The following is a 25,741-nucleotide window of genomic DNA, read 5'->3' as shown; positions in this document are numbered from 1 at the left end:
AGGTTTCTTTTGGCCCAATCCTTTACTCTGTCTAGGTCCCTCTGTACCCTATCCCTACCCTTCAGCATATCTACCACGCATCCCAGTTTAGTGCACTCACTGAGAGTGCAGTCCACACCATCCTCCAGATCATTAATGAAGATATTGAACAAAACCAGCCCCAGGACTGACCCTTGGGGCACTCCACTTGATATTGGCTGCCAACTAGACATGGAGACATCGATCATTACCCGCTGAGCAGGGTTGGTCCTCTTTTGAGCAGGGGATTGAACTAGATGACATCCTGAGGTCTCTTCCAACCCTAATCTTGTATTTCTGAACACAGAATCATAGAACATTATGGTATCCTCAGCAACTGTAATTCATCCTTGTTGCACATTGGCATAAATTTAATTTTGGACACTATTTATTCGGGGAGTGGGAGGAAGCGTGCACACATTTCTTATCAATTGCATTGCAGAAACACCTACTTGGGTTTTGAATCAAGTGGTGTCAAAAACATGCAAAAATACAGGTTTAACTCTTCAGGATTGACCCATTCCTAAGACTCTGAGGGGGTTGTTGCAGGACAGGGAGAGTCTGTAGTTATGCAAAGGAAGGAAAGGCTGCAACTCAGGGCTCTTAGATGCACCAATCCAACCCAATCACATCTCTCCTTCCTCTAACCTCCCTATCTCCATATGCTGGGCCCATCCATTACTTTATGTTGAGAGACAGGACAAGCAGACAACTTCATAGCAGCTGCTGGGGAGCATGACAGAACAGGCACATAGCCAAGAAGTGGATCCATGCTCTGAGATCAAATGGCAAATAGCAGGAGATTCTCCACATAATTTATGGGGAGGGGTTCTGCTTCAATATCTACAGAAGGGTAACAGAAGTCAGGGAAGGCTTATTCAGAGGGTGGAGAGAAAGCAGCAGATTTTTTGGCTCTCATCTATCATCTTAGAGCTCTTAAAGACAAATATTTTCATTCTGAAGATTTCTAGGATTGACTGTACGATATGTAAGAAAATACAAAACATTTGCAGAGGTATGGTTGAATTATGGGACATTATAAAAATAGATTTGTCTACATTTCAATTCTCAGCCATAATATTGTTTCATCAGAGAGTTTTGCACTTAACTTGGACGAAAGCTGTAAAGGCACAATATTAAGTATCCCACTCTGGCTCCTCCCTATTCTCTCAATTTATTGCTTCCTTTGCCTCTTCATCCCAATGCTTGGAAAAAATTCCCACTTCCTGTTCAGTAAGCCTGCTCTCTGCCCAACACCTTCAAATCCATTTCTTCCAGGAATCTTTTCTTCCTTTGCCTCATCAGTTCCATTGCCTCACTCTCCCTTCTCAAAAGTGTCCTGTATGTTTTAGTTATCACAGAGTGTCCCAAATGGTTATGGAGCCATATATAATTATTTTTAAAAGATTCTAATTAAAAAATGTTCCTTGATAAAAGACTGCAGATATGCCTCCAAAGAAAGCAGACTGTACTAATCATATTTTTAACTACATGGATCAATTTGCAAATCCTCATTTTTATTTTGTGGATTAAATTTGGAAAGTTTACTGCTATTCTATTCACGGAGCTATAGCACAATTTTGAAGCATCCGAAAGGTGAAGAAATGATAGACTTGTATTCAATTACAGCCATAGTAAAAATATCCTATATGTATTATACAGATTATTATTTTTGCCACAAGTCTGTTAGTCAGCTGATTGACTTTCAAGGAGAAATGTCACTTTTCCCCCACCAGAAAAAGTGAGATCTCAGAGGCTGAATTGGAGCTAGTTATTTTCCTTCTGAAAGCTAGTGCATTACAGTGCACATACAGTGAAGATTTTGGATGAATTTCTCTCTTATGAGCCTTCTTAACTAGTGAATGATGGTTGGTGTTCAACAACCTTTTTTCCCTAAGTGTGGATTTTCAAAGGACTCGAAGTGAGTTGGGTGGCTGACTCCAACACAATATTAATAGGATTGGCACCCAATTCCCTTAGAGTCCTTTGAAAATCTTAAGCTCAAAGTCCAGTGGTGCTGAATGCCAGTTTTGATAAATAGATTACTAGCATTCTAATATGCAACCTTGTGAACAAGTGGGCAGAGGAGCAGTCACAGCCAATTTAGCCAGTCTCACCATCTTTCATGTATAAGTAAGGCATGGTGGACAGCAAGATCAGGCCCTGATTGCTCCTCCACTCTGTGCTCAGGTATTTGGGCAAGGGAAGTCTGGAGAAAAAGACTAACATGCAGTTGAGCTGACATCTGAAGAATGCAGAGATACCAGAAATGTCTGGGCTATTTGCGAGCAATTATGACCACCAATGCTCTGTCATGCTTCATCTTTCTCAGTGCTCGTAATAAGAGTGGGACGGGTGGAGAGCAGTACATCAGCTGCCCTGATGCAGTAGAAATGTCTTCCCTTTGGGGTCTTTACTCAGGATGACCCTAAAACAATAGCTACATTTTGTGTTGTCCTGAATTGTAAACAAGTCAGATGTCAGTGTCCGCATTGCTGAAATGTTGATTGAACCAAACCGTTCTGTAGTTCCAATTCTTGATCCCCAGATAGGAATCTGCTGAGGCTGTCTACAAGAATACTGTATATCCCTGAAAGGTGCACTGCTGATAGAATGATGTGACTGATTCACTAGTTTTACAGGCTGATGACTGCTATACAAATTGATGGCTGGGTTGGATTTCATGCCCCCTTGCTTGTCGATATAGAAAACGGTCATTAAACTGTTTGACTGTACTTGAACATGTCCTGTTTTTATGTATGGAAGAAACCTTTCGCAAGCTCCAAGAACTGCTTGCAATTCCAAACTGTAAAGTCAATATGTCTCATGCATGCTGTATGTTCACCCAGATGAGTGCCCCATCTCAATAAGCAGGTTTCTGTGATGAGTATTTTCTCATGTGGAGGGGGAATGAATAGGAGACCATACAAACAGTTGGTAACTTTTTCCACCAATTTAGTGAGTCTCATATACTCTCTGAGGGATAGATTCCTGTTTTTCCATGCTGTCTCTGCTTGGGACATATACTATCTTGAGCCAGACTTATAGGCTGCAAAGTTGAAGCCTTGAAAACAGTATTACATATGTGCAGGCAGCCAAGTGGCCTAAGAGAGTAAGACATGACCCAACAAATGGGTATGGACTGGCTTGAAGCTTTGTGACTAGTGCCTTCATGATCAGGGGTCTGTCCTTTGGGAGATATGCCCTGACTGTAATTGAGTTCAGTGATGCCCTGATAAAGTTCAATCATTTATGTGGAGACCAAGGCCTGGTCTACACTACACCTTTAAACCGATTTTGGCAGCGTTAAACCGATTTAACGCTGAACCCGTCCACACGAGGCCCTTTATATCGATATAAAGGGCTCTTTAAACCGGTTTCTGTACTCCTCCCCGAAGAGAGGAGTAGCGCTGAAATCGGTATTACCATATTGGATTAAGGTTAGTGTGGCCACAAATCGATGGTATTGGCCTCCGGGCAGTATCCCACAGTGCACCATTGTGACCACTCTGGACAGCAATCCGAGCTTGGATGCACTGGCCAGGTAGACAGGAAAAGCCCCGCAACTTTTGAATTTCATTTCCTGTTTGCCCAGCGTGGAGCTCTGATCAGCACGGGTGGTGATGCAGTCCCAAATCCAAAAAGAGCTCCAGCATGGACCATACGGGAGATACTGGATCTGATTGCTGTATGGGGAGACAAATCTGTTCTATCACAGCTCCATTACAGAAGATGAAATGAGAAAGCATTTGAAAAAATCTCCAGGCTACGATACAGAGTCCACAGCACAGTGCTGTGTGATAAGCGTAACGGAAAGCCAAAGAATCAAATGAATGCTCATGGAGGGACGGAGGGAGGGGGTACTGAGGACTCCAGCTATCCCACAGTCCCCGCCGTCTTTGAAAAGCATTTGCATTCTTGGCTGAGCTCCCAATGCCTGAAGGGTCAAAAACATTTTCCCGGGTGGTTCAGGGTATATGTCCTCAATTTACCACCCCTCCCCCCCCACGAAAGAAAAGGGAAAAAAAATCATTTCTTGACTTTTTTATATGTCACCCTATGTCTACTGCATGCTGCTAGTAGACGCAGTGCTGCGGCAATGAATAGCAGCATCCTCTCCCCTCCCCTTCCCAGTGGCAGACAATACCGTACAAAAGGACTGATAGCTGTCATCATTCTGAGAGTGCTCCTGGCTGGCCTCAGGTGAGGTCGGCCGGGGGCGCCTGGGTAAAAATAGGAATGACTCCCAGTCATTCCTGGTAGATGGTACAGAACGGCTGGTAATGGTCCTCATCATAGCAACTGGGGGCTGAGCTCCATCAGCCCCCTCCCTTTCCTGTGTAAAGAAAAGATTCTGTACTGCCTGGACTATCATAGCAGCTGGAGGCTGCCCCTCCCCTCATTTTATCTCACTAAAAACTCAGTGTTTCTTATTCCTGCATTCTTTATTACCTCATCACACAAATGGGGGGACACTGCCATGGTAGCCCAGGAAGGTTGGCGAGGAGGGAAGCAACGGGAGGGGTTGTTGCAGGGGCACCCCCCATGAATGGCATGCAGCTAATAATTTCTGTGGGATCTGACACAGAGCGGCTGTGCTCTCTGGTTCTCTGATACACTGGTTCTCTAGTACACTTGCCCCATATTCTAGGCAGGACTGACTCTATTTTTAGATAAACCATAAAGGAGAGATTGACTCAGGGAGTCATTCCCATTTTTGTCTTTGCGCCCCCGGCCGACCTCAGCGGAGGCCAGCCAGGAGCACCCATGACAGCAGCAGACGGTACAGAACGACTGGTAACCATCATCTCATTGCCAATTTACAATGGCACAGCAGATGGTACAGAACGACCGGTAACCGTCTCTGCTACCTTGCAATGGCAAATGAATGCTGCTGTGTAGCACTGCAGTACGCCTCTGTCAGCGGCATCCAGTACACATACGGTGACAGTGACAAAAGGCAAAACGGGCTCCATGGTTGCCATGCTATGGCGTCTGCCAGGGCAATCCAGGGGAAAAGGGCGCAAAATGATTGTCTGCCGTTGCTTTCATGGAAGAAGGAATGACTGATGACATTTACCCAGAATCACCCGTGACACTGTTTTTGCACCATCATGCATTGGGATCTCAACCCAGAATTCCAAGGGGTGGGGGAGACTGCGGGAACTATGGGATAGCTACCCACAGTGCAATGCTCCAGAAATCGATGCTAGCCAGTACATGGACGCACACCACCGAATTAATGTGCTTAGTGTGGCTGTGTGCACTTGATTTTACACAATCTGTTTTACAAAACCAGTTTAGGTAAAATCGGAATAATCCCGTAGTGTATACTTATCCCAACATGGATTTCTCTTTGTTTACACAGATGCCCAGTGATGGCAGCAGCTTGATTAGAGCTGTTGTTGCTGAATGGACCTCTTGATGAGATCTCCTTGTCAACAGCCAATCATCGAGGTATGGAAAGAGAAATTCTGTTGTGTTGGAGGTGAGCTGCCATGACTAACATCACCTTTATAAACACTCTTGGGATTGTAGGAAATCCAAAAGCACCTTATAGGGATAGTGTTTTGGACCTTCAGTGACCCTGAGAACTTTCTTGTATACCAGATAGATATCTATATAAAAATAGGGATCTCATGTTGAGAACCGTGAACCAATCTCCTTTGTTTAATGAGAGAATTGTTGACACTAACTTTCCCATTCTGAAACGTACTGCTTGAATGTAGATAGTGAGTCATCATAGATCTAGGATAGGTTTCCATTCTCCCTTTTTTGGGGGGTGGGAGGAGAGGAATCAGGAAGTATCTTGAATAGAACCCTTCCCTTGTTATTGAGGAGTCTATGGCTCCCAGATGCAGAAGGAACCTTTTTCCTGAATGAGCATCTCCTCATGACAGTTGTTCCTGAAGAGGAAAAGGGATGGAGATTTTGAAGGAGAAAGGGAGAGGAACTATATCATGTATCCTGCATGAACAATGTTGAGGACCCATCTGTTGGACATTTGGGTCCACCAGTCATTCAAGAAATAGACTAGATGCCCTCCAAATTGGGTATAGGAAGACAAGTGTAGGAGCAGAGTCGGTTCACAGCTCTAGGCAATCTTGTCATAATTGTTTCCTTACAGATGGCTGAGTTCCGAAGGTAAAAATCAAGAGGCGCAGTCTGTCTAGTTCTTTGCAGCCTCTGACACTGCCTTAGAGGCTCATAAGGTCTGTGGTAGAAAAATGGTTGGGAAGTAGGTCTTCGCCTGTATGGTTGCAGCCTATGGAAAACTCTCTTGGATGCTGGTGTATAAACACCAAGAAAACAGAGTTCCCCTATAATTTTTGGTAAGTGTAGGGACTTTGTCGTCTCACTAATGAGATAATTCTCCTCAAAGGGCAAGCCCTCTACCGTGGATTGGACCTTTCCCAGGAACCCAGAAGACCGAAGCCACAATGCTCTCCCCATGACCACTGCTGTGGCCATTGAATGGGAGGCTGACAGCAAGTGCAGTCTGCCGTAATGATCTTGCAATCAGCTTTTCTTCCTCGATAAGCACTTCAAACTGTTTGGATTCGAATGAGTAAATAAAAATTCTGCCCCTTTGGCATCAATGTTCATGAGGAGCACCATCTGCTTGGATTGTGTTCCATGAGCCGTGCTGATGGTACTGTATACTTCATAGTATCTCTGCTAGTAGAGCATACCAGAGACCGAATCTCTGTATACACTGACAATACTGTTGGTTTAGCAAGACCTTGATTAGTAGAAGGTCTGGTGGAAGGACTTCCCCTGTTGTGCCATTCCTCAATAGATGAAGTCAGAATGTCTAGAGATGGTAGGCCTGAAAGAATGGGAAAAACTTAGAATCCTGCAGGATGAGGATGTCTTGCTGAGCACTGTATTTTTCTCTTAATAAGGGGAGAAACGAGTGCTCCTCTCTGCCTGCACCATCAGAACCAGCTTAATGAGAGATCTTGGCAATGAGGACTCCTAAGTCAAAGATTCTGATACTATCTGTGCTGGTTGCCGCCAATACTCTTCTTTCAATTGTGCTTTGGACAGTAGTGTAGTCGTCGATGGTGCTGATTTCAAAGCAGTCTTGCTATTCAGGGCCAGGGTTTCAGTGCTATGCTTGGAAAGAGGTGCTGTGGTACTGTCCCCAAGAACTTATAAAAGGGGGCTCCCTTCTCAGGAGACAGCTCAGATGGAGATTTATCCCTCTGCTTATGAGAGGATCTTCCCTCATGTTTCCACTTAGAGGCGGTGGAGGACTTATTCCCACCTTTCTTGGCAGTAATGGAGTCTACAGAGCCTGGTGGAGCACTCTGTGGTTCCTCAGCCCATTGTATAAGGGGTTCTCCTGGGTCTGGTCCATTAGGAACCTCTGCAGTCGGTACTCACGTACCTTGCAGGTTCTTAGAGGAAAGGATTGGCAATTGAGCACTTGGAGTGAACATGAGTTTCTGCAATGCAGTAGACTGGGCGTGGTTGTCACTGAACTGGGTGGGGGGGAGGGGAAGTGAAGTCACCAAATTTAGCAACACTGAACAACTACTTGTATAAACTATTATCCTAAGGAAAACTAACAAACATTTACAGATAAATCAGTGAAGGAAGCAAGTGCTGGACCATTCTGTTTCACACCACGGGTAGTAGAAAGGAACTGGAGAGGTCTATGCTGCCATTTATACCCTCAGTCTGAAGCACCAGGACGATGACTGTGCAGATGCGGAACAGCAGCCATTTCTATCAAAAATCTTGTGGACTCGGATGCATTGAACACATGCATACCCCACAGTACAAATAGGGACCAGCGCTCGAAGAATACCCCACCCCAATTTAGAAGACACTTGAAGGTGAGATGAAAGAACAAGGAACAAGCAGAGACAACATTACTGGTATGAGATGGACTGGAACCAGCTGACTGAAGCCTGTGAAGAGGTATAAAAACTGCCATCTGAGCACACAAACCATAACAAAGTGGGCCTTCTTTGGTTGGAATCCAAAGGTAACAAAAATAAAGAGAAACTGTTCCTGTGCAGAAATAAGCTTTCCAGCTCACTGCTGACGATGTAAGCTAGGTCCCCTGGCTCTGGGGTCAGAATCAGAGCCAATAGAGGGGGTGGATGGACTGATCGGATGTTTGGTATGGCTACTGGCTCCAGTGCCCACTAAGCAGCATAAGTGGTATCTCTTGTGGCTTTAGTCATCTGCAACGCTCCTCTCACAGTATATGGCATTATAAGGCTCTCTCAGGAGACATCACAGTTGCCTAATCTAGTCAGATACTCCCCATACTAGCAGTATATGCCATTTGCCACATGCACCTGGGTTGGCAGTTTTAGAGGCATGGGACAATGCACATGGTGTGGAACTCCAGGACAGAGAGAAGCAGTGGCCAGATAGTGAAGGCAGACAATGAGCTTTCAACATAGGTTCATGTACAGCTGTACATTCCAATTGGCCTGGTTACACCATTGGGCAGTTTTCTCCCACAGCATTATAAACCTATACCAAGGCCTATGACAATATTTTATTTCAATAAATCTGAAGCCAGCATCGGACCTCCCTCACATGGTAGGAATCATGAGGTTCTAAAGAAAGGCTTCGAGTCCCTGGCCAGTCCCATCTGATACAAAACCAGAGGATCTTACCATTACAAAAATGTATTCACCATCTACCTTGCACAAAGGGGCAGTCATGAAAGCAGTGTTTTTCTAGCTTATCTAGCTGTGCATTCTGAAATGTATTCAGTCTTACGAACATGCTAAGGATGTGAAAAGAATACTAAAAGAAAAGTGTAATTGGATGTGAAATCCCTGTTCACTCAGATTATATTTAAATTTTGGCCTCTATTCATTGCTATTACTTACCATAACACAGACCTGCTAATATATTTGTTTCCTGTAACACTTTATAAAAATTAAAGGTTCTATGAAGAGTGAGTCACTACAAATACAGCCTCTATAGGAGTCTTTCCAAGAGTATTAAAGAATTAGCCACCCTAGTGGGAGAACAGTTCAGGAATGCTAAGATGCTCTTCTACATAGACTGGCTGTAGTCATCAGCCTAAACTGACAGAAAGTAGAAGGTTAATTGTACTGGCCTGGGCATGCATACTGCAACATTAAAGTTTAACATTCTCTCAAGAGCAGGCCATGTTGTTGCTTCCTTATCTTATCAAGTAAAGAGATTTAGAGCTTTCATATTAGAAGCTATATGTGAAGCCCACTCCGGTTACCAATTCTGTGCCCTTGATCTCTAGAAACACTGTGTTGGACATATAAATTGCCACAGTCATCAGAATCTAGAATTTTACTTGGTTCTTGGAAAAAATTGACCTGCCAGATGATTAGACACAACCATTTGGTATCTACCAAACATACCACCATCCCACTGCCTGATGTTCCTGAATGCAAGGCTAGATCCTAACACTGAATCTTAAGGCTCAACAGAATAACCCTTGAGAACATGGTCAACAGCTTGTAAAACTGGAAGACAGAATGAGCATCAAGAATTCTCCACCATTCATCATATTGTATCAAGCAAGCAGAAATGTGATTTAGTAAAGCTGCAGCTCATGGCCACTAGGAAGGGGTGTCCATCTTTTCATTATAAAAGTGTTGCACCAGGAACTATATTTTTCATATATTTCTGATAGACATTAATTTCTCTTGCTCCCTCTTTCATGCTAGAAGATAGGAGCAGGTATCCTCTAGCAGCTGGAAGCACATGACAGAAAAGGTATAAAGCCAGGAGGATTATCATTTCAATGAACCAACTCAGGCCAGCCAAATGGTGACATGCACTACATGAAAGTGGTGTAAGGCTATGAGGGGGCACATTGTGCCCCCTTATGCTCCTGTATCAGCTATCTGCATCACAGATAGCAGCACTGCAACTGATGGAGCCTCCATAAAACTGCTCCAACTACCTCCAAACAAGTGGGAAGAAATAGGCTGGAGTGTGGAGCCTTGACTCATTGGGTTGCAGCTTCCCTCTCAGGCTGTTATGAGCAATGCTGGCTCTAACAGAGGCTTACTGGCAGAGGCACGATTGAGCTCTCAATAGCTTCAAATGAATTAATTTTATGGAGTACAAAGCAGACTGAATACTTACTCACTGGGTGTATTCGGAAAAAAAAAAAGTAGAAAAATGCTTGCTTATCTTAAACATTAGACAATTTCAAGATAATTATAATTGCACTTATTACATTCATACCAAAGGAAATGTCCTTTTAAAGCAAGAGGCACACTGCAAAAAAAAGGTCTTTCAAAGTAATATTTTTAGAAAATCCAGTCTCCAGTTCTGAACACCAATAAAGGAATTCAGTAGATAATCAGTATTCAAATTCATAACTCCTAAGAATGTGTAGGAGACAAATTAGCAGCCTTCATTTTCTGATAGCAGCTAATCACTTTTGAGTGGGTCCTTCCATTATGGGGAATAGTATTCAGCATATTTTTCCCTTCCTTTTTAAATGACCTCTTAAGTGCTTTACACCACAGAACAGAATCCGGAAAGTGTAATTTTTTCTTAGCGCAATTCAAGATGTATTACCAGAGAGAGGAAGGTAAAAGCCTTCTTTTTCCCTTTTTGAATACTAAGACTGATCTGCAGTGATTTGTGTTCATTTAATTAAAACAACAACAAAACCTAAGGTATTCCAAGCCCATGTTAGTCACTTTAGAGCCTCAGTTATTTTTGTGGGCGAGGAGAATGATATAGGAAAAAGTATCAATTGTTTTGAAGTCAGAAAAGTGGTTTTTGTTTGCTTGATTTTAAGATGTATAGGCTCTTTTAAGGATCTTTATCCACTACATCATGGTCACTTGCATTGTTCTTTATATTACATATGTATGCATACAGTGTTTGGTGCTTCATCTACCAGTATACTGATGCTGTACTGAATGCATTTTATTTTTACCAAGGAGAAAATTCAGTCAAGATTTACAGATTAAAAGATCAATATGCATCAGAATAGGGCTACTAGATGTCTTATAGTGCTAAATAATCTTCCTAACTCCATCCTACCCGCTGGTGTATTTAGAAGCTTTTTTAGATTAGCCCAATCTTTTATGAAAGAGATTTTAGAATAGTATGGCATTAGCAAGCAACGTTGAGTTATAATGAAAAATATTACATTGAAATTCTGCACAAAAACCTTATTGCATTATTTTCACTCAAAACTCAAACACTAGAGTAAAACAACACGGTTGGGTTATGAAGGAACACCAGGGAAGACACCGGTGGGCACAAGACTCCACCATTAACTTTCTTCCTGTCCTAGCAACCTTAAATTCTTTAACCCCCCTTTTTTTAGATCCACAACTGACAAAATAAATAAATGGAAATAATAACACAATGCTTTCCTTTTATAAGAATCACATGTGTCCCAGAAGATTTGATTTTTATAAATGATTGATTTGAAATGAAAAGCAGAGTATAGGTTTGTACAGGGAATTATTTTATCCCAGTGGTTTTGATCACTATATGCGCTTGATTCTTTTATCAGCGATTCTTATAAATGGAGTACACTGGTACCATCTAGTTTTTAAAACTATTTTCACCCACACATCTCAAAGCACTTTACAAAGAATGTTACAGATGGGGAAACTGAGGCACAGTGAGGCAAACTGACATGCTTAAGGTCACCCAGCAGACTAATGGCCGAGACAGGAAGCCTCAATCCCAGTCCAGTGCTCTATCGACTATACCATACTGCCCCCCTAAAAAACAACCCCCAAAATTATCCAGAGACCCAAATCCAACCATTGTTTACACATAAAAGATTGCAGGATATGGTGGGTTGTGGATTTAAAAAAAAAAAAAAAAGTTGAAAACCATTGTTCTAGTCCAACCTGCTTCCCAGCATAGAGTACCTTGGAATACTAATGGGGTTACCCAGGAATGTACATTTTAGAGGAAAGGTAACAAGTTGTCGGGTTGCTTCAGGAAGACCTTGTTAGGCAGGGGATAATACGGAGGGATGTTAGCAGAAAAGAAACTAACAGCTTAATAAAGGTACTTACAAAACAGCAGGCAAAAAAATACTCAACACATCTAGCACAACCAGCTAGTTACGTTTAAAAATTTTTGTTTGTGCTGATTCTAAATTTTATTTATTTGTTGAAAAACTAAATTCTCGAGAAGACACTATTGTCAAACTTCCAGCCAACCATTCTGCAGCACCAATCATGTTTTCAGAAAACTCCAGCTCTGTACAGAAGACTTTATCTTCTTTTTAAAAAAAAACTGTTTGGGGATTTCAAACTATATATTTTCCACTTTAAATATATTTTAAAGGAGGCAGGCATACTGTAGAATATATTTTTCCATTCTACCTGGCTTTTCTAAAGAATCTCTTTATAAATATTTAATCATAAGTTACTTTTCTATTACAGTTGCCATAATGTTGACAGTACAATGTCTGTGGACAGCATGCAAAAACTCTTATGTTGAAAGACTGCCTATGGCAAGTCAGTCAAACAATGTGTTCCTCTTTTTCCTCTCCTTCCCCCTCCACGACAAATAAAGCTGTAGAGCAATTCTATCCCCCAGTCTATGGATGTTAAATTACCTTTATGAGTAAACTGAAAAAGTAGAAAAGTTCCACCTTCATATTAATAAAAATTGGCACAGCACTAACTTCTAACAGCTCCAGAACGGGTTGCAAATAAAGCATGATATTTCACATAACTCAAAATGTTCATTCTTAATCTTTTCCCTTCTCCTCCCGCTGCCCCATAATATTTTACTTTGAAGAATTTATTGATTTAGCAGAATTTGAAAGCAGAGGGATTAAAAAAAGTGATAAAGGGAGTGCAGAAATTAGCAGAGGTGGCACTACCTGAAAGCTCATCAGAAAGGGGAGTGAGAACAATATCAGGCAAGAAGGGTTTGGAAGTATGGATCAGAACAGGAGCACTTTTAGCACTGCGTATATAGGCCGATGGCAGAGCACATTCACCAATGGATCGGCTTCTCATGGCTTCAAAAAAGGAAAAGAAAGAAGTGGGGAAGGAAAAAAAGAAGAGTGACTATAATGAAAGGCTTGTGTCACACAAAAAGCAGCAACAGAGAAAACAAAGAAAGGAAGAAAACTTTCAAACTTAAAACATTTCAGCACAGCAGATACTGGCAGAGCTGTAAGAAAGAAAAAAAATCAGTGGACACATAAGACATTTTGAGTTTTCAACTTTTTATGTAAAGCAGCACTAATGTCTTTAGTCTGACAGTTACAAGGATTTTCCATCCAAAATTGATAAACTAATTAAATAGTATTTTCCACTGCATCAGGGGTTGAAAAATCAGCAAGTTCAACATCATTCCAAAAACAATCAGAACTTGTGCAATTTTAATCTAAAAAGTAATTTACACTATTATAGTTCTATTTTTCTAGACTAGCTTTAGTGTTGAACAAGAGTATCCTGATTTTGAAACAAACAATTTTCAATTCAAGAATTTCCATTGGGTTTAAAATACTAAAAAAAAATTATTTTTGTCAGAGATTAAAAGTTTAAACACAATACTATAATAATAATAATATAAATAGTTTACAAAAATCTAGTTGAAGTTGATTAACAGTTTCTTATTTGTATAGAAAATTTCAATAGTAAGTTCTGAACATAAATGGATATTTGATAAATCTTCCCAGATATGAATATTTTCTTACTACAGTTTATTTAACTAGCTCAGTTCAATGACAGCTTCAAAGTTGAGAAACCAAATGAGAGCTGACTGAAAAGACTGTTTTCCGCTTCCAATTTATAAATGAAGAGGTATGTGAAAGGTTGAGATCTACTAGTTCTAAAAATCTTGAAGGACATAGTGAACATTGTGGCCAAAACCAACCAGTTCAATTTGCTAACCACAGATAACATACTTCCTTTGGTCTAAAAAAAAAGTTAGTTTTAAATGAAAAACTTGTTTGATAAACTTACTTTTCCCTTGTATTTCCAGCTCATTTAGTTTGATTTTAGTTAATTAATAAACAAGTATGAATTGCAGTTTTTATGCATTCTTATTTTAATTGCAGTTTCCATCCAAACGCAGCTTGACAAAAATCACAAGTAAAAATAAATCTAGTAAATCAGAAAATCTTGAATGGCACATTTCTAACAAGTTTAAAAAATACAAATATTAAGAACCTCAATAAGTGCGTGTTAAGCTTAAATAAATACATATAGATGTAGTGTTTCCTCCTGGTTATTAAAAAGTATCAAATTTAGTGTAAAAACTGCATTTTTGAGTTGCTAATCAAGTTTTATTGGATACCAGGCAACAAGAATCAACCTCTCTTTAGGAAAATAACTAAAAACTACAAATGCAAAACAAGATTAAAACAGATCATTTATATCAAGGATTTCTGCTGGCTGATTTTGAATTAGTCAATTAAATCACTTTGATTTAAGTCAATCCAAGATTGAGATTACTTATATAAAGGTTGCAGGATAAGAGTTATATTTGCCATATTCCCAATAATTTTAAGAGTTCCTTGGATAATATTGGTCCGTTTCCATTTTGTAGTATATCGGTAAGAACAGATACAAACAATTTATTTCTGTCATTATAACTAAAGCTTATAAAGATACAATTCATGATCTTCCAGTAGTGTTCTCCTTCATATTTGCATGATGGAAATCTTAATTAAATAATATAAAAAACCCTTATACAGTGACAATTTTTTCATGGGAATTTCAGTGTTTTTAAAAAAAATTAAAGCTTGATTAGTAAATACAATATCTATAGACTTTTTACTCAGTTGCATGTATATTCAAAACATTTTGAAATAAAATACTGGAGTCCAATTCTGCATGGGAATCAGAAGTACATGGAGGTGGCACAAGTTGGAATTAGTCACAGCACACTTATCACCCCAATTAAAGGGATGCCTCTAATATAGCGACATGCAGAAAAAAAATGGTGAATCAATGTATGTGGAGCAGGAAACACATGGGACAAGTGGAGTCTAGAGATTATACAGTTCTAAAAGCACTTACAAGAGCGTCTTGTAAGACATGTTTTAAATCAAAACAGTTTCCTATTAAACATAGGGCTTCTCTACACAAATATTTAACTGGTGCAAGTTGGGGTATGAATCTACTCTGCATTAGCTCCCTATATGCTAAGGGCTAGTCTACCCTGGCAACTTTAAAGCACTGGCTTGAGTAGTCTGGCAGAGTGCTGGGAGAGATCTCTCTCTCTCTCTCTTAAAAAAAAGAAAGAGGGGTGGTTTAGCTCCCAGCACTGGTGCACTGTCTACACGGGCACTTTACAGTGCTGAAACTTGCTGTGCTGGGGAGGTGGGGGGGAAGAGAGGAGAGCTTCACACCCAAGTGAGAAAGTTGCAGCACTGTAAAGTGTCAGGGTAGACAAGTCTTAAGTGTCTGTTAGTGTCAGTTCATTTGTGTACTTTGATCTAGTTCTATTTCAAAAGTCCTCGATAGATCAAAATGGACTAGGGAACTGTTAATGCACATCAGGGTCCATACAGACAGATGGTGTATAGCAAGCTAGTACAGGGTCGATTCACACAAACTCAGTGTTGTAGACAAGCCCTCTGTTTATGAAAGAGAAACTGACTAGAAGTAGCCTTGCTGCGAAGTCTACAAGTAACGGTAAGCGCAAGGCTCCAGCTTCCTTTATTTTCAAAATTTATAGTATTAAAATATAGGCCATATTCTATTATTAGATGCACAGCATGCATTATTGTGTATCTTAAAATAAATCAAATGAACATGGATATAAGAAGATCTTTTAAACTACAGAGCATGTACCAAACTTTTATAATACGATACTAGACTCAACACAAATTTGCTGATAATAGCTCATCTTAATTAATTAGCCTCCTTACAGTTGGTATGGCTACTTCCACTTTGTCCATGGTGTGTGTGTGTGTGTGTGTGTTCTTACTATATGTTCCATTCTATGCAGCTGATGAAGTGGGCTATAGCCCATGAAAGTTTATGCTCAAATAAATTTGTTAGTGTCTAAGATGCCACAAGTATTCCTGTTGTTCTAAATGAAGTGTTCCTTGTAATTAAGAGTTTGCCTCCTCAACTCCATGCCCTGGGATAGTGTTTCAGCCTTCTGAACAGCCCATTTGAGATTATGGAAATTTAAACTGCCTTTCCAAGATAAAAATGCAAATCAATATTATTAAGACAACTGCCTATCAGGTGCTGTGAAATACATTAGCCAGGCTAGCTCAAATTTTAAAGTTATTGTAGTTTAAATAAGATGTGCTATATTAGTATCAGTAGTCAAGTAAGGGGAGTCTTATTACCAGGATTTGAAGTTTTCAAATGAGCAAAGGTTTTGTAGCAGCATTTTTACAATAAATTGTACCAGACAATTCTGAAAGTTCACAAGGAAGAGTCTTGATATTTTTTCTCTGTATAAATACAGTAATAGTAAAATTAAAAATATTTATTTTCCTTCCATATCTTGATTGGTGGGAGGGAGTGGAAGGGAAGGGAAGAAGTAGAGGAGGCAGATGGATATGCCATATTTGCTGCTTTCATTGTATGCCTATTTTACTCTGACCTGTAGATTATTTGGGACCACATTCTCACCTAAGTTATGCATCAGTAATACCTCACATCATTACTATTGTTCTTGCATACAAGTGTAGTAATTAGTGGATTTTTCATATTATGATATACCTCTAGGACCAGAATCTGCTGCTTAGGCTATGAATCCTGGACTCTAGCCCAACAAAGATTTTTCAACCCATATGCATACAAAGTTAAAAGGCCCTTTTTGAAAAAATACTTTACATAAGATCAGACTAATAAATGTACACACTGCACATCAGAGAAGCTGTGAATTTTACTCAACTCAAATACATACACAAAAATGTGTGTGTGTAACTAATGGGTGCTGACATGAGGATGGCTCAAAACGGAGGTGACAGATGTATACAAAACATACAGATAGAAAAATAACCCCATCTTTTTCTTACCATAAAAATATTCAACATATACTTCCCCTACTCAAACATATAAGGAGTATATTACCAACCATCAAAGGAAATATCCTGTATATCAAAGACCAAACACTACATCTGAGGACTGACTCCATTCCAGACCTAAATTCAGGTCTGTTTGCAGAGTCCATATAGAATTTAAGAGAATCCAATAGCCAAATATGGTGTAGGAGAAGATATATTCTACCCCGGGGCACCAAGGTCTTACAATTACAACCATGGTCACAACCAATTTATGTTCCATTTATTTCAAATAAGAAACCAAAGCAATGCCTTCCTAGTGCTTTAAGATATTAGCATAGGGTTAAGATTTTGGTCTCCCTCTCCTCTCCTAATGAGAATTATGTTTCTGAGGGAGAAGAAAATAAAGCACAGGATTAAAATAAGGCAGGGTTCAATTAACTCACCAGAGCCAGCCTTACATATTTAGGGTGGAAGGGGGAACCTTGATGTTCTCAAACAAATCAGTTGCTAATGCTAGACATCACCACCAGCTGCAGAAGTCTTTAAAAAGTTAACTCTGGCTACTAAAAATCATTAACTCTCTATATTCAAAAACTGAAGGAAACTCATTACACATTTTACATAATATATTGTATGTCAAGTAGTACAGTAACAGTTTGATAAAGAAGTTTGCAGGAAAATTTATCTAATATCAGAGTTCAATTTTTAAAATTATCCGATTACTTATTCCAAATGAAGTAAATTGTAAATATATATGAAAAAATTAGTATCCAAAAGGATATTAGAGTATGTTACTGTATATCACAAATGGACTATTAATCACTTCATAATTTTTTAAAAACATATAGTGATTTGGAGGGCTGGCTCTGGCACCTATTTTTGGGGTTTGCACCTTAACTGTAATATTAGTGCTGGGACACTTGTGCACAGAAAATATATTCACATGTAAACATGGAGATTTATGATTTTTTAAATGGTTATATTAATAAATAGAAAAATAAAATAAAAGTCCTGTTAAGATTCTTTCATGGAATAGGATTGTTTGGGAGAGAAAAAAAACAAAAAGATGATATGTTACAATGAGACTAAGATCAGATTAGTTTGTTACTGATTAGGTCAATATGTAGTTTGACCTGGACAAATTTCAGTGATTTCAGAATGAAACCATACAATATCTACCTTTTGAAATGTTAAAATTTAGAGACAGCAAAAATATAACAGGATCTTTAATTTGGTATCACCTTGTTAAGGCACTGAAGGTTAACAGAAAACTCTCATACAAGGGTAATCACAAATGAACCAGAGAGAGCCAATAATTATATTTTAAATATATGAACCATAATGAAGGTTAGTTAAACTAGAGACGGTCAACTTATCAACATTAGACAGGAAATGCAGATTGGTGTTTGAATGCATGAAAAATACATTTGAAGTTGTTTTTAAAGCTTTTTGGGGTAGAGATTGTGTCTTACTACACATTTTACACAATGGATCTCCAGCCCTGATGGAGGCTTTAGATGCTAAACAAATAATTAAACAAATAATCACAGAATCAGAAATGTTGAGAGGTCATCTAGTCCAGTCCCTGTGCTAAGGTAGGAGCAAGTATATGTCGACCATCCCTGGCAGGTGTTTGCGTAAGATGCTCTTGAAAACCTCTAACAACAGGGATTCCTACTCCAGTGCTCAACTACGCTTTTAGTTAGAATGTTTTTCCTAATATTTAACTTAAATCTCCTTTTCTGCAAATTAAGAACATTACTTCTTATGCTACCTTCACTGGACCTGAGAAAAACTGATCACAGTCCTCTTTGTAACAGCCCTTAACATACCTGAAGACTTATCAGGTCCCCCTCAGTTTTCTTTTCTCAAGATTAAACTATGCCAATTTTTTCAAGCTTTCCTCATAAGTCATATTTTCTCAACTTTTTTTCTCTCCAATTTATCCAAATCTTTCTTAAAATGTGGCACCAAAACTGGACACAAAATATTCCAGCTGAACACTCCCCAGCGCTGAGCAAAAAGGACAATTATCTCCTGCATCTTAAATATAACACTCCTGTTAATACACCCCAGAATTTTAGCCTTTTTTTGCAACTGCATCATGTTGTTGATTTATATGCAATTTGTAATCCACTATAACTCCTGGATCCTTTCAGGAGTACTACTGTCTAGCCATTCAGTCCCCATTTTGTAGTCAGGAAGAAAAATATTAAATGCACAAGTGAAGTACTTTGCACTTGCCTTTACTGAATTTCATCTTGTTGATTTCTGACCAATTCTCTAATTTGTCAAAGTCATTTTGAATTCTAATCCTGTCCTCCAAAGTGCTAGCACACCATTCCAGCTTGATATCCTCCACAAATTTTATAAGCATACTCTTCACTCCATTATCGAAGTCTTCGTTAATGAAAACATTAAATAGAACTGGACCCAGAGCAGACGACACTAGTAATAAATATTAGAAACTAATAGGTGTTGTAAGATATTCTTAAGAAAACTAACTTGGTTAATTTAAACACTGAATTAAAAATTTTAATTACCCTCCAGAATTTCTGGGGGAAAGAGGAGAAATACTTGCATTTCTGAAAGTCTACCTCAATTATATATTCAACTGATGACATGCACAATCATCGTCTCAAACGGTGTCAAAACATACCAGCTGTTAGGCAGTATCAGTAAAATTACTTCTCTCACTGAATAAGGCTAACATCATTTACCATTATGGAGATATTAAAACAGCAACAGACATTTCTAAAAAAACAATTTCTCTTTTGAATTTAAACAACTGCAATTTTCCTTCAAGCAACAGCGAACAACTTATTTTAGGAGATAACTCATAATAAGTAAGTTTTTAGTCCAAGTCACATTTGCATTTTCTAAGTAAGTCATACAAGTGTGAATGAGGCCTCCATTAAGTGATCCACCTAAAACACTATCTAGCATGACTTTTTAAAATAGGGAAAGAAAAATGTCTTCAAGAACATAAGAATGGCCATACTGGGTCAGACCAAAGGTCCATCCAGCCCAGTATCCTGTCTACCAACAGTGGCCAATGCCTAGTGGGAGTGAACCTAACAGGTAATGATAGTGATCTCTCTCCTGCCGTCCATCACCACCCTCTGACTGACAGAGGCTAGGGACACCATTTCTTACCCATCCTGGCTAACAGCCTTTAATGGACTTAAGCTCCATGAATTTATCCAGTTCTCTTTTAAACCTTGTTATAGTTCTATCCTTCACAATCTCCTCAGGCAGGGAGTTCCACAGGCTGACTGTGTGCTGTGTGAAGAATAACTTCCTTTTATTTGTTTTAAACCTGCTTCCCATTAATTTCATTTGGTGGCCCCTAGTTATTTTATGGGAACAAGTAAATCACTTTTCCTTATTCACTTTCTTCACACCACTCATGATTTTATATACCTCTATCATATCCCCTCTTAGTCTCCTCTTTTCCAAGCAGAAAATTCTTAGCCTCTTTAATTTCTCCTCATATGGGACCCGTTCCAAATCCCTAATCATTTTAGTTGCCCTTCTCTGAACCTTTTCTAATGCCAGTATATCTTTTTTGAGATGAGGAGACCCCATCTGTATGCAATATTCAAGATGTAGGCGTACCATGGATTTATATAAGGGCAATAAGATATTATCCGTCTTATTCTCTATCCTTTTTTAATGATTCCTAACATCCTGTTTGCTTTTTTGACTGCTGCTGAGCACTGTGTGGATGTCTTCAGAGAACTATCCATGATAACTCCAAGATCTCTGTCCTGATTAGCTGTAGCTAAATTAGTCCCCATCATATTGTATGTATAGCTGGGGTTATTTTTCCCCAATGTGCATTACTTTACATTTATCCACATTAAATTTCATTTGCCATTTTGTTCCCAATCACTTAGTTTTGTGAGATCTTTTTGAAGTTCGTCACAGTCTGCTTTGGTGTTAACTATCTTGAGCAGTTTAGTAACATCTGCAAACTTTGCCACCTCACTGTTTACCCCCTTCTCCAGATCATTTATGAATAAGTTGAATAGGATATCCTATTCAACTAGGACCTAGGACTGACCTTGGGGTTATCCCTCTCCATTCTGAAAATTTACCATTTATTCCTACCCTTTGTTCCCTGTCTTTTAACCAGTTCTCAATCCATGAAAGGATCTTCCCTCTTATCCCATTACAACTTAATTTACGTAACAGCCTTTGGTGAGGGACTCTGTCAAAGGTTTTCTGGAAATCTAAGTACACTATGTCCACTGGATCTCCCTTGTCCACGTTTGTTGACCCCTTCAGAGAATTCTAATAGATTAGTAAAACATGATTTCCCTTTACAGAAACCATGTTGATTTTCCCCAACAATTTATGTTCTTCTACGTGTCTGATGATTTTATTCTTTGCTATTGTTTCAACAATTTGCCTGGTACTGACTTCAGACTTACTGGTCCGTAATTTCCGGGATCACCTCTAGAGCCCTTTTTAAAGGGCAGGTTACAAACGATAGTTGTTAGTTCATATTTGAGTTCTTTCAGAACTCTTGGGTGAATGCCATCTGGTCCCGGTGACCTGTTACTGTTAAGTTTATCCATTAAATTCCAAAACCACCTCTACTGACACCTCAGTCTGACAATTCCTCAGATAGGTCACCTACAAAAGCTGGCTCAGGTTTGGGAATCTCCCTAATATCCTCAGCCGTGAAGACTGAAGCAAAGAATTCATTTAGTTTCTCCGCAATTACTTTATCATCTTTAAGTGCTCCTTTTGCATCTCGATCATCCAGGGGCCCCACTGGTTGTTTAGCAGGCTTCCTGCTTCTGATGTACTTAAACATTTTGTTATTACTTTTTGAGTTTTTGGCTAGCTATTCTTCAAACTCCTTTTTGGGTTTTCTTATTACATTTTTACACTTAGAAAAGAGCATAAACACTGCCAAATTATTTATCTCACTAGGATTTGACTTCCACTTTTTAAAAGACGCCTTTTTATCTCTAACTGCTTCTTTTACATAGTTAAGCCAATCCATGGTAGCTCTTTTTTAGTTCTTTTACTGTGTTTTTTAATTCGGGGTATACATTTAAGTTGGGCCTCTATTATGGTGTCTTTGAAAAAAGTGTCCATGCAGCTTGCAGGGATTTCACTCTAGTTACCGTACCTTTTAATTTCAAGGAATATAGTAGTGGCACTGATCACTGAAGGAAGTTAGCTCTGCACATTTTTGTGCCTATTTATAGTTACCAAAGGTTTTAGGGATATATCCAAGACGACAAAACACTTCAAAGTACTTCCAGCTGATTCAATCATACTTTACACAGTTCACTGCTCTACTTTGGAAATCCATTGCATATTTTGTGCAAAATGTATCCATATCGCATTACTTAGAGAGCCTCAGACTAATCACTTATGCATATCATTCTTGAGATGGCCTATTCTTGTCATCACCTCTTTCTAACACATAAAGCAGTTTTGTTGTTGTTGTCGTCGTTGTTAAGTTCAGCTAAACTGTGCCTAAGCAACTGGGTAAAACCTTCAGCATTAATACATCAATTGCATGACCTGTATTTGTTAAAAATCTATATACAAGTAACAAAATGCTATTCACTTACCCCAAAAAACACCACATAAGATTAACATATATTTACATACATTACTAATTACCACACATGAAACTTGTGTGGGAAAGTTCACTATGTAGATACAAAAATGTTCAGTTATAAATTCTTTCCCCTCTTCCCTCACATCACATCTCTCATAGTTTGTACAGATACATACCAACTGTTTTCTGCCGTACTATGCTTCTTGCCTTTTCTGTCCCTGGAGATCCAGTTGTTGTAGCACTGCGCTGTCTCATTGGTGCCTGTCCAGGCTGATCACGGCTCCAACCTCTAGAAAAGGACTTATCAACGGATGATTTTTGGAACTCATGCCCAACTCCTGCAAAAAATATAAATTTTGAATCTATTCACTTTGTTACCTGAAATGTTCATATACTAGACCTTTGCAGTGGTCACCTTTTCAAATAATGTCCACTTAGCTTCAAATACACAATCTTGTAATGCTAAGCATGCGACTTCAGAAGCCGAACAAAACTTTTTAAAACCACATTTATGAGCCCCATCCAAACAACATCAATTGAAATATGTCCATACTATGTCAAAGCTTCTAGTGCAATTAATGTTGTAGTTCTTTTCTGACCTTTCCAATACACAAACCCAAGAAAAGTAAGCTTAACAAAGCCATACAAAATAAAATGAACTGTGGATAGTTTTTCCTCCTTTATTTCCAGAGCATTTAATATAGAGTATAATTCCAGCTATCCAAATTCCCTTTTTCCAAAAATCCTAGTTACCAAATCCACAGTCTCTCTCCATATAGCCCTACTGCAGCTAATAGCACTTTCATCTATATGAACAACTAGTTATCCAAAACATTCAAATGTCCCTCAGGCCATTTGGATAAATGGGAGTGCACTGTATTTCATCTTTTGTTGTCCCTATTAGAAGTGAGACATACAAAGCAAGATATTTAAAAATCATATATTTAACTAATTAATTTTTGTTGGAAAATAATTATACACCGTAAAGATTCAGGCACCATAAGTATCTATGATGCTAAAACATCTTAACACCAACATGAAAGAGAAAAAAATAGGACTAGCTCATAACAAAAGGTTTTTGTGATCTGAATATTAAATTGATCTCTCTATGAAATCCTAATGCAACAATCTCAAAGAGAAAGTAGTAAATTTTGAATGAAAATTTTATAAATCCCCAAATAAGTTAAACAGAAATCAGTATGGCTACTGCAGCTGCTGGAGCAATTTGAGTAAGTTACTTGTATTGCAAGAAACAAATGAACAAAGGATAACCAACAAATGAAGTATGTCTTCACAGAATACTGATCCACAATGTAGCAGTATGCTCCAGATATAGAATCTTAGGACTGCAAGGGACTCAAGAGGTCCTCTAATTCAGTGCCCTGAAGTATTATCTAGATCCTCCCTGACAGGTGTTTGTCTAACCAGGTCTTAAAAATTTCCAGCGATGGAGATTTCATGATCTCCCTAGGCAATTTATTCCAGTGCTTAATTACCCTGATAGGAAGTTTTTCCTAATGTTCGACCTAAACTGCCCTTGCTGCAATTTAAGTCCATTGCTTCTTTTCCTATCCTTAAAAGGCTAAGGAGAACAATTTTTCTCCCTCCTCCTTGTAACAATCTTTGAGTACTTAAAAACTGTTATATCCCCCCTCAGTCTTCTCTTCACCAAGCAAAACAAAGCCAATTTTTTCAATCTTCTCTTAAAAAGGTCATATTTTTCTAGACCAGCAGTTCTCAAATTTTAGCAACCCAAGGACCCACATTTTGATTTAAAAGGTTTTGGACCCCTAAGTAACCCCCTGCTCAGCCCCAAATCCTGCCCCCACTCCACCCCTTTCCCCAGGGCCCCACCCACACCCCACCTCTTCCTGCCCCCACTACACTTCTGCCCCTCTTTAATGACTCTTTCCATCCCCTACCCAAAGCACATTCTGTCCCCACTCCTCTCCTTCCCTCTCAGTGTCTCCTGCAAACCACTGAACAGCTGTTTCCCAGCATGCAGGAAGCACTGGGAGGAAGGGGGAAGAGTTGATCAATGAGGCCGGCAGACCTCCTGGAGTACCCTCGCAGACCCCCAGTTTGAGAAACTCTGTTCTAGACCATTCATTATTTTTGTTGCTTTTCTCTGGACTTCCTTCCATTATCTAAATCCTTGATGAAGATATTGAACAGAACCGGCCCCAGAACTGATCCCTGTGGGACTCCACTTGACATTCCAGCTTGACTGTGAACCACTGGTAACTACTCTCTGGGAATGGTTTTCCAATCCATTATGCACCCACCTTACAATAGCTCCAACTGGGATGTATTTTCCTACTTTGTTTAAGAGAAGATCATGACAGACAGTATTAAAAGCCTTCCTAAAGTCAAGATCATATCACAGCTACTGCTTACCCTCTATCCACAAGGCTTGTTTCCCTATCAAAGAAAGCTATTAGGTTGGTCTGACACGATTTTTTCTTGACAAATCCATGCTGACAGTTACTTATCACCTTATTATCTTCTTGTAGATGCTTGCATATTGGATTGCTAATTATTTGCTCCATTATCTTTCTGAGTACTAAAGCTAAACTGACTGGTCTATAATTTCCCAGGTTGTCCTTATTTCCCTTTTTTACAGATGGGCAAATTATAGTGTCGTTTTCCAGTCCTCTGGAATCTCTCCCGTCTTCCATGACTTTTCCAAGATAATCACTAAAGGCTTAGATATCTCCTCAGTCAGCTCCTTGAGTATTCTAGGATGTATTTCATCAGGCCCTGGTGACCTGAAGACATCTAACTTGTCTAAGTAATTTTAACCTGTTCTTTCCCAATTATAGCCTCTGATCCTACTTCGTTTTCACTGGCTTTCACTTACTTAACTTTTTGGTGAAAAACAAAAAAGGTATTTAGCACTTTTGACATTTCCACATTTTCTGTTATTCTTCTCCCCCCCACCCCCACGTTCCCCCCACATTAGTAGTAATGGGCCTACCCTGTCCTTGGTCTTCCCCTTCCACCATTACTTAAAGCATCATGTTCTCCATGCCTGAAAATTGTGGTTTGGTTTTACTCAGTGAAAAGGAGGTTAAATATTTCAGAATTTATCGACAACATTCGAAGTGATGCCTGATAAGGAGTAAAGTAATTGAAAATACATCTTATTTGCAGAATATGCCATAATCAGAGAAATATCCTCATTGCTATTTGCA

The 25,741-nt window shown here is 39.2% G+C and overlaps 1 protein-coding gene across 13 annotated transcripts in view; it reads right to left on the bottom strand.

Moving 5' to 3' along the window:
* The window catches only part of RALGAPA1 (Ral GTPase activating protein catalytic alpha subunit 1), a 246,975-nt gene that overhangs the window by 142,943 nt on the left and 78,291 nt on the right, over window positions 1-25,741 (bottom strand). For 9 of the 13 annotated variants that reach the window (XR_003999976.1, XM_030559262.1, XM_030559256.1 and 6 more), the window contains exons 16-17: window positions 22,724-22,885; window positions 12,857-12,997 (exon numbers count right to left, since the gene is read on the bottom strand). Coding sequence is in view for 12 of the 13 variants with exons in the window: in XM_030559262.1 (XP_030415122.1) it covers window positions 12,857-12,997; window positions 22,724-22,885 (303 nt within the window). In the remaining variant the exon portion in view is untranslated. The remainder of the gene's footprint in view (window positions 1-12,856; window positions 12,998-22,723; window positions 22,886-25,741) is intronic. The other 4 variants (XM_030559258.1, XM_030559267.1, XM_030559265.1 and 1 more) reach the window with 1 other exon arrangement.

This window comes from Gopherus evgoodei, chromosome 4, assembly GCF_007399415.2.
Source record: "Gopherus evgoodei ecotype Sinaloan lineage chromosome 4, rGopEvg1_v1.p, whole genome shotgun sequence".
Classification (NCBI taxonomy): domain Eukaryota; kingdom Metazoa; phylum Chordata; order Testudines; family Testudinidae; genus Gopherus; species Gopherus evgoodei.
Note: the sequence above shows the minus strand (reverse complement) of the source record. Positions and strands in the feature narration are given on the sequence as shown.